Raw genomic sequence first — 15191 nt, forward strand, 5'->3', positions numbered from 1 at the left:
CATACTCATACAACAATGGGGTGGGGGGTGGCTACAGTGCTGGGATTATCAGTGCCACAGTGCTGGGATGTGTCTCAGAAGATTTTAGAAGGGGCACCCAAGGTAATAAACCAGAGTTTGACTGATCTTCCATTTGTGTTGGTGAGGCTTCTGAATTCTCAGCAGTAAATCTGCTGGCCAGTTGTAGGATTGTTTACAATTTGGGAATTAGTTAATCTTGATTATATTGATTTGCATTTTATTTGCAAGGCACATTTTTGCACACAGTATGTACATTCATATGGAAACATGTAAACCAGCTCTGTTCAACTCAATTTAAATATAATCATTCTAGTTTAATATGCAGTAAGTTTCAAACGTACTGCCAGCCTTTGAAATGTTTTAAGAACGCACAAGCTCTGTTTTGGAATAAATCTCTGATTACACACCAGTTAATTTGGTACCAGTAACCATGGGCCTGTCTTTGGATTTCAATGAGAAACCACAGCTTCTTCAGTAAAGGTAGCCAGCTTAATATCACGCTCAGACAGCCCTCCACAGTCATGTGTACTCAGCGTAATATGGACCTGTGAAGATAAAATGATGCCGGTGAGATGGTTACCCTCTCTAACTTCTCCAGTTGGGGGATTCCGTGCTTGGAGGCTCCTTGCCTAGTCCGTGCAATAAATGAAGACTCAGTGAATTGCCTTGGAGTTTTGAAGTCAATGACAAGGATGATAAAGGTTGTCATGGTGTGAATTGTGATAATTACCAGGATAATCTGTTTTAGTGATTTTGGAAGGGTAAATATTGACCAGATTCCTGGACAGAACTCCCCCCATTCTTCTTCGAAATAGTGCCACAGGAACTTTTACATCCACCTTAGAGCGCAGACAGGTCTTCTGTTTAACACCTGGTTTGAAAGATAGCAACTCTGACTGTGCAGCACTCCCTCAGTATTGCACTGGGAATATGAGCCAAGATTTTGCACTCAGGTTTTTCGGATGGGGCTTGAATCTACAACTTTTGGAGTCAGAGGCAAGAGCGCTACCCACCAAGCTACGGCTGGCACCGCACATTCTCTGTATTTAATTGCTTCATTGGGGGAGTGAATACATAATTTTTTTTTTACACCAGGGCAGGTAGCGTCCCGATTCCAACCTAACCCATTGAGTAAGAATGGGCAGGTTCAGGTCCGTTACTTTAGGAGCTTTCTGTATTTCCTAGATGACAGTGAGTACATTCGTTAAAGATTTTGACTCTGAAGCACTTTGGGGTATCTGAAGGTTGTGAAAGGTGCTATATAAATGCAAATTCTTACTTTACCTTATTATAAACGTTAAACCACTCTGGGTGATGATCCATTTTCTCTGCTTGTAATGCCACTCTCGTCATGAAACCAAAAGCCTTTTGGAGGAAAAAAAAAATAGGAAACTAGATTTACTGCAAAAACAGTTCCCTCGCATTTTGTCTCTGATTTTTTTTTTTATTGTGCAATGGAGGTTTTAGAAATCCTGACCTGGTTAAAGTTTTTAAAGACAAACTCTTTATAAATTGCATCTCTTCCTTCGACTTCACTCCAGCCGACTGCTCGGAGGTTGGGAAGCAGTTGCTCACGTTGTTCAGCACTCAGTCTGTGTGCCTTTCCTGCCTAAGAAAGCAAAAATACGTCTTTAGGCTCCGGTAATATCAGCGTTAAACCAACTCCTGCCTGCCATGCTCACCAACAAAACAGTGACTGCAAAATCTAATCGACCGACAGTAGAGTTTGCCCCAGTGTCCTGGGGCCAATATTTAGGAACATAGGGAATGGGAGCAGGAGTAGCCTGGGTGGCCCCTCAAGCCTGCTCAGGGCTGATCTTCTACCTCTGCCATTTCCCCACACAATCCCCATATCCCTCAATGTCTTTAATATCTAGAAATCTATCAATCTCCGCCTAGAACATATTCAATGACTCAGCCTCCACAGCCCTCTGGGGTAGAGATTTCCACTACCCGCAGTGAAAAAATGGCTTGCCCCTTAGTTGGAGACGGAGTCCCCCGGCTCTAGACACCCCAGCCAGGGCGAACGTCCTGCATCTGCTTTGTCGAGCACTGCAGGAATTATTATGTTTCAAAGAGATCACCTCTCATTCTTCTAAACTCTAGAGAATACAGGCCCAGTCTCCTCAATCTCTCCTCATGAGACAATCCCACCATTCCAGAGATCAGTCAGGTGAACCTTTGTTGCACTCCCTCTATGGCCAGTATATCCTTCCTTAGGCAAGGAGACCAAAACTGTACACTGCACTCCAAGTGTGTTCTCACCAAGGCACTATACAGTTGCAACAAAACATCTTTGCTCCTGTGCTCAAATCCTCTTGCAATAATGGCCAACATACTATTTGCCTTTCTAATTGCTTGCTGCTCCTGCATATTAGCTTTCAGTGACTCGTGAACAAGGACACCCAGGTCCCTTTGGACACCAACCCTTCCCAACCTCTCACCATTTGTAAAATACTCTGCGTTTCTGTTTTCCCTACCTAAATGGATGATTTCACATTTTTCCACATTATATTCCATCTGCCTTGTTCTTAAAACCCCCTGAAGCCTCTTTGCATTTTCTTCAAAATTCATTCTTATCCAGTTACATGTCATCAGCAAACTTGGAAATATTACATTTAGTCCCTACATCCAAATCATTGACATAGATTGTGAAAAGCTGGGGTCCATGCAGGACCGTCCCTAGGGGCAGGGGCACAGGGCCTGGAGAAAAATCACACTGTGTGGGCCCCCCCTGTAATATTTTTGGACAAGTTTCCTCTGATGGCTGAGCCCCTGAGCGTGTGTGTGTGAGAAAAGGAGCAGCAGGGTCCCAGCTACCGAGCACTCGGGTACAAGCACTTACTGCACTACTGACTGTGACAACCGTGTCACCTGTAAAACTACACCTTGCTTCCAAGGTTGAGCATAATTGTTGACTCTCCTTTTGTTAAGGTGAAATCCATGATCTCGATGGGATTCCGTTAGAACATTTTTACTAGCGCACCCCACACCCCAACTGGAGAAAACTTTAAAGCCGGAATTTTCCAACCCCTAACGTCAGTGGGATCTTCCGGTCCCGCCGATGTGAACGGAGATTTCAATGGCTCGCCAGCCCCACCTCGGGGGTGGGGGGGTGGGGGTGCTGGAGTATTTAGGCCGAAATGCCAGAGTGAGGACATTCACCTGTGTTCAACTTCTTAAAAAAATTACAAAAATAATGCAAGAAAATTAATCGACTTTTAAAAATAAATGACTGTCCATCTTCCAACATTTTGCAAATGTTAGTTACAAATGCGTACTGAAAGAAAAGTAAAACAAGAAGCAGAGGGTTTAAATTGCCCTGGACCAAAACTAAACACAGCCAGTGAGTGACTTACCCTGCAGGTCGGACGCTATGTGGTATGTGCCTGCTTTAAAGACATTAACTAATTCGGACTAGTTCATCTTGCCCCTCTGCGGTGAATGACAGTTGGAATTAAATCAGCTTCGCTGAGGTCAATGCTGTATCTCCAAAGGTGAAGGAAGGTGCTGAGCCCGCCCCATGCTTTACATCTGGACACCGTGATGTCCAAGCGCGGGGCCCAGGGTGGTTGCTTCGATACGCTGTGCCCTTGGGATGGCTCTGGCCCCGGGATAGGGAGAGCTGGGGTATTGAAGATGAAAAGCTTCTATCTTCCCAATGTTTAATTGGAGGACATTGGGACTTGTATTGTGTGACTGCAGGGGATGGAACATCACATCTCTTCTGAGCAATTCATTGTATGTTGCATAAATGAGAGATGTGGCAGGATACTAACTAAATGCTAATCTTTGGGTGGTCAATCTTTGGAATTCTCTACCCCCAGACGGCTGTGGAGGCTCAGTCAGTGAGTATGTTCAAAGTAGACGTCAATAGATTTCTAGATACCGATGATATTTAAGGGATACGAGGATAGTGTGGGAAGATGGCATTGAGGTAGAAAATCAGCCATGATCTAATTAAATGGCAGAGCAGGCTCCAGGGTCTGAATGGCCTACTCTTGCTCATATGTTCCAAACACTGATCTCTGCAGTACCCCACTTGTCACAGCATGCCAATGTGAGAATGACCCGTTATCCCTACTGTTTTCTGTCTGTCAACCAATTCTCAATCCATGCTAATATTACCCCAAATCCCATGTGTTCTAATTTTGCTTACTAACCAAGGTGTGGGGCCTTATTGAAAGCCTTCTGAAAATCCAAATACATCACATCCACTGGTCCCCCCTTATCTATTCTGATTACAAATCAAAAAACTTCCAACAGGTGTGTCAAACATAATTTCCCTTTCATAAATCCATATTGACCCTGACCAATCCTTGCATTATTTTCTCAGTGTTCAGTTATAATAGATCCTTTATAATAGATTCTAGCATTGTCCCCACTACTGTCAGGCTACAGATCTGTAGTTTCCTGTTTCATCTCTCCCTCCTTTCTGATACAGAGGGGCTACACTTGCTAATTCCAATCTGCAGGAACTGTTCCAAAATCTATAGAATTTTGAAAGATCACCATCAATGCATCCAGTGTCTCTACAGTCACCTCTTTTAACACTCTGGAATGTAGAATATCAGCTCCAGGGGATTTATCAACTTTCCGTCCCATTAATTTCTCCAGTACTACTTTTTTTACTATTACTAATTTATTTCAGTTCCTCATTTCTGCTACTCCCATGGTTCATTTCTGGGTGTTTTTTTTGTATCTTCCTCCTTGAAGACAGACACAAAGTATTTGTTTAATTTCTCTGTCATTTCCTTATTCCCCATTATAAATTCTCCTGTAATGGGCCCACATTTGTCTTGGCTACGTATCTACAGGCTTACAGTTTTTTTTGGCAACTTTATATGCCTCTTCCTTTGATTTAATATAATCTTTAACTTCTCTTGTTAGTCACAGTTGGATGGCTTTTCTTGTTAGGTTTTTGTCCCTCAAAGGAATGTATGCTTGTTGCAAACCATGTATTAATTCTTTAAATGCTAGCCATTGTCTATCTACCATCACACCTATTATTGTAGTTTCCCAATCCACCACAGCCAACTGGCATCTCATACCTTCATAGTTTCCTTTGTTTATAGATTTAAGACCCTAATTTTGTATTGAACTACATAACTTTCAAACCTAATGTAAAATTCTATCCTATTATGGTCACTCTTCCCTAACGGCTCCTTTATGACGAGATTATTAGTGGACCCTTGTTAATAGGATCCAAGCCGGTTAGTGAAGCCAAGAACAAGACACAGAACTTTTCTTTATTGAGAGAGTTTATTGACTTGTTTGGTCATACAGTTCTCCTCCTGTACAACCCAGTGTCCCAGCAATCTCCTATTTTCGTGCTCAAAGGCAATTAATACCCAACACCTGTTTCCTGTTTTTCTTAACTGCAACAATGTAATTGATATTAACAAACCTTAATGTAATTCATAAGATATAGATAGTCCTTCCTCATTGCACAATAATAGATCTAAAATAGCCCATTCCCCAGTTGGTTCCTCAACAAACTGTTATAGAAAACCATCTTGTATGCATTCCAGGAATTCGTCCTCCACAGCATTAGTGCTAATTTGGTTTACCAAATCTATATGTAGATTGAAATTGTCCATAATTACTGTATTACCCTTGTTACCTGCACGTTTAATCTCCTGATTTATACTGTGCCCTACGTTACCACTACTGGTGCCTATTGCCACTATTGGTGGCCTAGATACAAGTCCCACATATGTTTGCTGCCCTTTGCTGTATTTTAGTTCCATCCAAACTAATTCTATATCTTAATCTTCTGATCTAAGATCCTCTCTCACTAATGTACTGATCTCATCCTTTATTAATAGCGCCTAATTTTCCTATTTGTCTATCCTTCCTAAAGGTCCAATACTCTTAAACATTCAGTTCCCAACCTTGGTCACCCTGCAGCCATGTCTCCGTAATGGCAATTAGATCATATGGATTTACTTCTATTTGTGCCGTCAATTCATCTACATCTACCTAGTTGCAATGCTCGTGCATTCAGGGTAGCTTTAATTTTGCTTTTTTTAACATTTTAAAGTAATTTGATCTGTTCCTGGCCTTTGCTTCTGCTACTTTCCAATTTTGCTCACTACTTTTCTTCCTACCATTACCAGCTTTCTCTCCCAATTGAATTCCCTCTCTGGTGCCCATCCTTCTGCCAAGCTAGTTTTAAACCCTCCCCAACAACACTAGCACATCTCCCAGTGAGGATTTTTAAGAGAGGGAGAGTGAGTGTGCATGAGAGAGTGTGCTTGTACGTGTGAGAGAGAGAGAGAGAAAGACACAAATAACTTCCCAGAAATCCTAGGGAACCAAGAGTCTAGTAAGGAGGAGGAGCTGAAGGAAATTAGTATTACTAAAACAACAGCGCGGAGAAATTAATGGGATTGAAAGCAGTTAAATCCCCGGGGCCTGATAATCTACATCCCAGAATGCTAAAGGAGGTGGGCTTCGAAATAGTGAATGCATTAGTTGTAATCTTGCAAAATTCTGTAGATTCTGGAACAGTCCTGACAGATTGGAGAGTAGCAAATGTAACCCGCTACTTTAAAAAAGGAGAAAGCAGCGAATTACAAACCAGTTAGCCTAACATCAGTGGTAGGGAAAATGCTAGAGTCTATTATAAAGGCTGTGATAACAGGACATTTAGAAAATATCAACGGGATTAGACAAAGTCAACATGGATTTATGAAAGGGAAATCATGTTTGACAAACCTACTGGAGTCTTTTGAGGATGTAACTAGCAGAATAGATAAAGGAGAACTAGTGGATGTGCTATATTTGGATTTTCAGAAAGCGTTTGATAAAGTCCCACATAAGAGCTTAGTGTGCAAAATTAAAACACATGGGATTGGAGATGATATATTAGCATGGATTGAGAATTGGTTAGCAGACAGAAAACAGGTCTTTCTTCTGAGTGGCAAGCAGTGACTAGTGAGGTATTGCAGGGATCAGTGCTTTGGGCCCCAACTATTCACAATATAAAGCAATGATTTGGATGAGGGAACCAAACGTAATATTTCCAAGTTTGCTGATGACAAAACTTGGTCAGAATGTGAGCGATGCCGGGGGGGGGGGGGGTTGGGTGGTGGTGTTTAGAGGCTTCATAGTGATTTAGACAGGTTGAGTGAGTGGGCAAGTACATGGCAGATGCACTATAACATGGTTAAGTGTGAAGTTATCCACTTTGGTAGGAAAAACAGAATGGCAAAGTATTATTTAAATGGTGATAGGTTGGGACCTGGGTGCACTTGTACACCAATCACTGAAAGCAAGCATGCAGGTGCAGCAAGCAGTTAAGAAGGTAAATGGTGTGTTGGCCTTCACTGTGAGAGGACTTGAGTACAGGAGCAAAGATGTGTCCAGTTTTGGTCTCCTAATGTATGAAAGGATATACTGGCCATGGGGAGTTACCAGATTGATTCCTGGGATGGCAGGATTGTCGAATGAGGAGAGATTGGACCGACAAGGCCTGTATTCACTGGAGTTTCGAAGAATGTTGTCTGGAACAAGGGGTCACAATCTCAGGATATAGGGTAGGCCATTGAGGACCCTGAAGAGGAGAAACTTCTTCCCTCAGAAGGTGATGAACCTGTGGAATTCTCTATCACAGAAGGCTGTGGATGCCAAGTCACAATATATTTAAGAAGGAAAAAGATAAATTTCTGGACCCTAAAGGTGTCAAGGGGTATGGGGAGAGAGTGGGAGTATGGCGATGAGATAGAGGATCAGCTTTGATCATGTTAAATGGTGAACCAGGTTTGAATGTCCGAATGAACTACTCCTGCTCCTATTTTCTACGTTTCTATAAGAGTGTGTGAGAGAGAGAGAGAGAGAGTGAGTTGAGAGAGGGGGAAGAGTAAGTGTGTGTGATAGAGAATGAGAGAGAAGTGAGACAGGTTGTGTGTGGAGGGGGCGGTGGGGAAGGAGAGAGGGAGAAAGTCTGTGTGTGTGTGTGTGTGGGGGGGGGGGGGGGCGGAAGCGAGAGTGTGTGCGCGTGCGTGTGCGGGGGGGGGGGTGGGGGAGGCGGAGAGAGGGACCGAATGTCCGCGCATGCGCCTGGCTCACTCCCAGTCGCGTGATCCTCAGGTGACCCTCACCCTCACCCAGAGACACATGCGCACTCACCGTCTTACAATCTGATTCATTTTTATTCATTATTCTTTTAAAAAAAAAATCAATATATTGCTTTGACATTGCTCAGCAAGTTGTTTCTTTTATTCATTTCGCAGCTTTTAAAAAAAAAATTCACGTATCTTTCCGAAATCTTCTCATCAGCTCCTTGAGCGAGGAAAAAGATAGAAACGTTGCCTCCTTTGCAAAATGGTTGAACAAGCCCGGCCTGGACCGCCTGATGATCACCCGTTCCCCCTCTGTCTGTACTCTCTCAACCAGCAGTGTGACCACCTTCCTGACATGCTATCTACAGAGTTCTCAGCTCCGCAGATGTGCCACACTGAGTCCAGATGTTGCCTGAGCTCGAAATTCTGGAGCTCAAGTTTCTGCAGCTGGTGATGCTTCCTGTACACATGTGGTCATCTAGGCCACAGGAAGCATCCAGGAGTATCCACACGTTACAGGATGGGCACTGCAGGTAGGCCAGCTGCTCAGCCTTACTTTACAGACTATTCACTGTAAACCTGAAGTCTAGATCCAGAGACCCCGCTGCTCCTAATAAGCTTTGATATTGCTAGTAAACCTTACTACTAATAAAACCTTACAATTACTGCTAAATAATTACAATTACTATGTAAAGTATTGGAAGGGGTCATCTACAGTGCTATCAAGTGGCACTTGCTTAGCAGTAACCTACCCACTGAACCTCAGGCCACTCAGCTCCTGACCTCATCACAGCCTTGGTTCAAAGATGGACAAAAGAACTGAACTCCGGAGGTGAGGTGACAGTGACTGCCCTTGACATCGAGACAGCATTTGACCCAGTGTGGCATCAAGGAGTCCTTGCAAAACTGGAGTCAATGGGAATTAGGGGGAAAACTCTCTGCTGGTTGGAGTCATACCCAGCACAAAGGAAGATGGCCATGGTTGTTGGAGGTCAGTCATCTCAGTTCCTGGACATCACTGCACGAGTTCCTCAGGGTAGTGTCCTAGGCTCAACCATCCTCAACTGCTTCACCAATGACCTCCCTTGCATCATAAGGTCAGAATTGGGGATGTTCGCTGATGATTGCACAATGTTCAGCACCATTTGCAATTGTTCAGATACCCAAATAGTCCATGTCCAAATGCAGCAAGAGCAATATCCAGGCTTGGGCTGACAAGTGGCAAGTAACATTTGTGCCACACAAGTGTCAGGCAAGTGCCAGGTAATGACCATCCTGTAGTGAGTAACTCCCCAAAGCCTGTCCACCATCTACAAGGCACAAGTCAGGAATGTGATGGAATACTCTCCACTTGCCTGCAGCTCCCATAACACTCATGAAGCTTGACAACACTCAGTACAAAGCAGCCCTCTTGATTGGCACCCCACCCACAAACATTTACTTATTCCACCACCGACACACAGTAATAGCAGTGTGTATCATCTAGAAGATGCAGTACTCAGCAAGGCTCCTTAGACAGCACATTCCAAACTCATGACTGCTACCATCTAGAAGGCCAAGGGCAGCAGGTAGATGGGAACACCACTGCCTGGAAGTTCTCCTCCAAGCCAGTCACCAAACGGACTTGGAAATATATCGCCATTCCTTCACCGTCACTGGGTTAAAATCCCGGAACTCCCTCCCTAACAGCACTGTGGGTGTACCTACACCACAGGTTCTGCAGCAGTTCAAGAAGACAGCTCACCACCACCGTTTCAAGGGCATTAGGGATGCTGGTTTAGCCAGCGCTGCCCATATCCCATGAACAAATAAAAAAATTTACCTGAGTTTTTAAAGGTGAATGAGGAAACCACTCACTTACCTGGTTCCCTGTGATATCATATTTTGAATATTTCTCAGAATGCAGCTGGTGCACAGACTGAGTTCCCTGGCTCTTTTAAACTGCTTATCCATTCTACATGCTTTTTTAAACTCAAAGTTAAGCTAGCTACTTACATGAACAGCACCAAATCCCCTCACTCACCAAATTCCCAAACTCACACTCTGCACCTAGGTGCACTCAGTGACCAGTACCTGAGTTTGTGCCCACTAACTTTGTGCACTTAGCAAGGTCATCTTTATTTATACTAGCTGAAATTCTAGAGATGAGACAACACTATTGCCTGGAGAACCTAGTTCAAACAGGCTACCAAATTAACCATCTACAGCTGCTTCTCCTGCAGGGAGCTTGTTTATCCCTGACTGGCTGAAAGACACTTAACTTTAACTGGTGATTGTAGTTAAATTCTAAATGCAAACTAGTTTTAGAAAAAGATTAACCCTTAAAATTACCTCTCTCACCAAATTCCCAAGCTCACACACTATGACTGGCTGCACTTAGTGACCAGCTGCTATCTTCGTGCTTGCTTACTTTGTGCTTTACCCGTCCACCGACAGGTCAGTATCACATCGCTGTTTGTGGGAACCTGCTGTCTGCAAATTAACTGCTGCATTTCCTTTATTGCAACAATGGTCACACTTCAAGAGTACTTCACTGGCTGTGAAATGCTTTGGGAGGTCATGAAAGGCATTATGAATTATTTATCTTTGATTTATTCACACTGTGCTGTTTGTGATTAACTCTCACTTAGAATTTCAAGATCGATGGACGAATTGGTTACTGTCCTGAGCACTTCATTAATCAAAGTACACCTTCAATCATTGGCTATTAAGTAACAAGCAATCTCTCCAGATATGAAAAGTTAAGCATTCTTTTACAGATCATGAAGTAACATTTAAAGTTGGGTGCAGGTACAATGAGAGCACACTGATCACTACACAACTTTTTCCTTCTTTATTCTTTCATGGGATGAGGGTGTCACTGGTAAGGCCAGAGAGAGGGAATTTTAAGGGTTAATCTCTTTCTAAAATATAGTCTAATTTGCATTTAGAATTAACTAGGCCCACCCCTTATTGCCCTTGAACTAACCTTGCTCAGCCATTTCAGAGTTAACAGCAGTTAAGAGTCAACCACATTGCTGTGGGTCTGCAGTAGGTGAACCAGATGGGTCACCATTACTGAGACTAGCTTTCAATTCCAGATTTATTCATTGAATTTAAATTCCACCAGCTGCCAAGGTGGGAATTGAACCCCTATCCCGAGAGAATTAGCCTGGGCCGCTGGATTACTAGTCAGGGACATTACCACTTCGCCAACATCTCCATTGACAAAATGACTACTTTCTGCTATATTGTAAATTGTGAAAGCCACAAAGAAACTGAATGCAACTTTAACCCAGGTCCTCTGAAGTGTCACTTACATTAGTATTCACAGTATGGAAATTACTGTGAACCTACTGTGGGCGAATTCAACTTCAAAGGGGTAGTGAATAAGGAACACAATTAGTTTGGATAATTTCTTTGAGAGATTCTACGAGGGATTCAATGAATGAAAAGGGAAGTCCCTCGATTGATCTGCAGTTGTAATGCTGGGTTAGCTGAACTCAGGCTGCCCATGCGGGTCGCAAACTATCTGGTTTGGCCTCAGACAGATGACATGGAGTTGGTAGCTGGGATCAAAAACAAGTGACAATCCTCTACTGAAACTGACAGCAACTTCAGATGCCTGCACATGGGCAGAATAACATGGAAATCTGCAATTTGCTGTCAGTGACTCTATGCTTCTCCAGGAGGGTGCACAGTTGTGGTCTCCCCCAGTCAACAATAAATGGGAAATCAACTGAATCGATGAGAACTTTCATTGTAAAAACTAAAAAAAAAGTTACATCTTGTTGAATGAGATGTAATTGGGTTTTAACAATGTTCTAACTTCTGAATTACTGTTCAACACCCTCACTGATGCTGAAAAGCTAATTTTATATTTGCAGAATGTCAAAGGTTAAAATACTTCACACTTTTTAAAAAAGTTTGTTTGTATTGATGTGGAGTTTGGATATTCTGGGCTGAATGACCTGTTTCTTAATCCAATCATAATTTATTTTACTATCTGAAAACTTAAATTAAAAGTGAAAGGTTTCAGTACTTTTAACTTTATGCTTTGCTGTCTGTGAGAATACTTCAATATGATTGGCTGCATATCTGGTTTGCTACTATCACTGCTGTTGCACGTCTTGAGATCCCCTTGACTTGGCATCAGATTCAAACTGCTTTTGGGAAAAGGGGAGATCCACAGCACAGAGATCACTAGGTCTGAGTGGGCAGCTTTCTTTGAGGTCAGTGGCGAGCACTGTTACTGACCGCTTTGGTCTTTCCAACACTTAATCAGAGGAAATTTCTGCTCACCCAGTACTGTTGGTGGACACGCAGTCTGAAATTAGAGTGTGGAGGGGTTGAGAGAGGTGGAGGTGAGGTAGGGCTGAGTGCTGAGGGGCAACTCGTTGATGAGAAATAAAAGGTGCAAATAAACATTATCAGCTAGAAAATTGCACAAACCTTATTATATAGGGCAGAAAACTGAATGCTGTTGCAAGGGACGGACTGAAATAAATCGCTTTGTTGTTTGATTATCACATTGCTGTTTGTGAGAGCTTTCTGTTCATAAATTGATTGCCTTGTTCCCACTGACCTCCTGTGGGAGGTACTGAGTTTTTGAAAGCGCTCTTTTCCTCGCAGGAAGAGCGATGGACACATGAGAGGGGCTGGGATCCTGGGATTACATTTCGGAATGGCTGGGCAGTGGTCTTTATCTGGATGGACCCCCCAAGGGCTTCCACCATCAGTCAGTACACGCCTGACTCTTGTACCCAGTCAAGGGTATCACATTATCCGACTCCAGCCGCTGAGCAAAGCGACTTAATTCAATCAGTTGCTGGCAAGTACCACCCGTGCTTTCCGTCCCAGAATCGAGAGGAGGGTTCGCCAAAGAATGTGAACGTTTGCACCTTATTAAAGTTTGACTCGAAAGCAAACAGAAGGCAGGTCCTGTGTCCCTGATCATTGCCCTCTCTTCCCACGAAGAAACCCGATGTTGTTGACAATGGCCCAAATGCCATAGCAACCGCTGTGACAATCTGAGCCCAGAATCAATCCCTGACCACCGCAGCCTCCCGGACACTGGGAACGGTCAGACAAACGCAGCTTCCCATTCATCGCTGCCCAATGAAGCTGCCGCACAACCAGAGGCGCAAAACCGTCCAGACGCAGACATTTCACTGGTGTTAATTCCGAACTGAAATTTTGAAACTGTCTGCAAAAAAAAAAACCCCACTAACGTCAGATGGAGAATTGCCTTCTGAAATCTCTAATCCTGCATATCTGGGGGGAGGGGGGGGGGGCATGAAAAATGCAAAACATTTATTAATCCGGTTTGAAAAAAAACAATTTAGTAATTTTAATGTCACTTCACAGGCGGATTTCTTGAAATCATTGCTTTTAATCCTGGCTTCACGTTCGAAAATGTGAACAACCCCCACCTGCTAGAGAGAGAAACCCCGCCCCCCCCCCCCCTTAAATAAGGCAGAGAGTTTAATCACTTACCATTTGACAAACGATCCTGGCAGACCAGCGGCTCGAGTGAGGCTGAACTGGGAACTGCCGCCGGGATTGTAGAACATGCAGCACCTCCCCTCTCTCTGTCTCTCTCTCTTCCCCCCCCCACCCCAGCAAAACACAGTCATTCAACCCAGGACCTTGTCCAAGGTGGCAGCTGGAAAGGCCAGTGACAAGGCAGCAACAGGTAAGGCAAAATAATAGTAAAAAAATAACAATAATGATCAACCTCCTGTTTAAACGACCCGTTTATAGATTTAAAGACGTGAGCTTTGGAGCCGGTGAGTTCCACAAACTGTGTTATTTTTTTTTTGCATTGGCGGCACAAGCCGGCTGTATTTACACCAGTTGTTGGCACCATAACTTTTCTAGCAGTATTTCAGGACACCTAACGTCGGGTCCTTGCAATGCTGGAGAGGGGGCAGGTCTCTATCCAATGACTGAATCCTTATGTCAACAAGACTCTTGTAACGTGACATTCCCCATTGGAATGGATTTTCTGTCTCCCTCTGACGTTCGTTCATCAGTTGAGCATGTGTGTGTGTGTGTGTGTGTGTGTGTGTTATTCTTTTTTTTACGTTTCATGTTGAAAGGTGACCCTTATGTTATTTTGATGCATTGGGGGGGTTTATATTGCAAGGAAACCGTGGATGATGCAGGGGTACTGGGCAGCCGAAGCGAACCTTCAGCCTTGCGAACCCCGCAATGAACTATTGAAAATGAATATTGCGCGCGTTAGCCTGAATAAAAACTCCGCCTTTATCATTCCGGATTTATTTTACATGAAAAAGAATGCTCTGATACCGATTGTACCTTCTCATTGTTCTGCACTTTGCACAGAATATGTTTCAGAAGAAATGCACATTATAATGGGTCGTACGGCTCACGTAAAAGAAATGTGTGTTCCTGTAACAGCTACTAGATAGTTTTACGCGTAATTTACATAATCAATAATCATTACGACAGAGCGGGCCAGATTAAATTATGCTCTTTGGTATTATTTACTGGTTCGCAGTTTTGGAATAGTCATAGATTTACACGTGCAAAACTGTTACATAAACAGAATGAGAAACATAATATGAAATCCTGGGGAAGACTGGGATATAAATATATGGAAATCTATATGTATGTCAGTACATGTAGGTGTATGTCAGTAGATATAACCTTTCACCCCCATTGCTGAAACCTGTTTGTTTACTTATGTAGTTTCATAAATGGATCGTTCAGTTTTTTTCCCGCTCACCACCTCCCCCCAAAATTTAGCAGCTGCTAGGTGTACTTGTCAATTGTTCCTAGATGTTGTTAGTAATCGGCCTTTAAGCTTGGAAAAAGCAGAACTCAAAGACTTTAACTTGCCATGCTGCCTTGTACACAAGAAAGACCAGCTTGAACTGGTTCTGTTACACATCCCATCAGTCTCTAGCGCAGCTGTGAAATGTGGCCTCCTGGAACACTTACACATAACAATTATTGGGAGGCAGTGGCATAGTGGTATTGCCACTGGGCTGGTAATCCAGGATAAGGCTCTGGGGACCTGGGTTTGAATCCCACTGTGGCAGATGGTGGGATTTAAATCCAATAAAAATATGGAATTAAAAGTCTAATGATGACCATGAA

General features: G+C 43.3%; 1 protein-coding gene across 1 annotated transcript; it reads right to left on the minus strand.

The window, feature by feature from the left end:
- Window positions 1–221: 221 nt before the first annotated feature.
- Window positions 222–13698, minus strand: pcbd1 (pterin-4 alpha-carbinolamine dehydratase/dimerization cofactor of hepatocyte nuclear factor 1 alpha). Its single transcript, XM_041176392.1, has 4 exons — window positions 13563–13698; window positions 1499–1630; window positions 1306–1386; window positions 222–566 (listed from the first exon to the last, which is right to left on the minus strand). The coding sequence occupies exons 1-4, from the start codon at window positions 13563–13565 to the stop codon at window positions 471–473; spliced, it is 312 nt and encodes a 103-aa protein (XP_041032326.1). The 5' UTR covers window positions 13566–13698; the 3' UTR covers window positions 222–470.
- Window positions 13699–15191: the final 1493 nt, after the last annotated feature.

This window comes from Carcharodon carcharias, chromosome 28 (genome assembly GCF_017639515.1).
Source record: "Carcharodon carcharias isolate sCarCar2 chromosome 28, sCarCar2.pri, whole genome shotgun sequence".
Taxonomy (NCBI): Eukaryota; Metazoa; Chordata; class Chondrichthyes; order Lamniformes; family Lamnidae; genus Carcharodon; species Carcharodon carcharias.

Excerpts from the sequence above, each read along its gene's own strand:
- pcbd1 (XM_041176392.1), bottom strand. Across the intron at positions 1,387-1,498 it reads TCTTTAAAAACTTTAACCAG|GCTTTTGGTTTCATGACGAG; the intron begins GTCAGGATTTCT and ends TTCCTCCAAAAG. Across the intron at positions 567-1,305 it reads GGTTTAACGTTTATAATAAG|GTCCATATTACGCTGAGTAC; the intron begins GTAAAGTAAGAA and ends TTATCTTCACAG.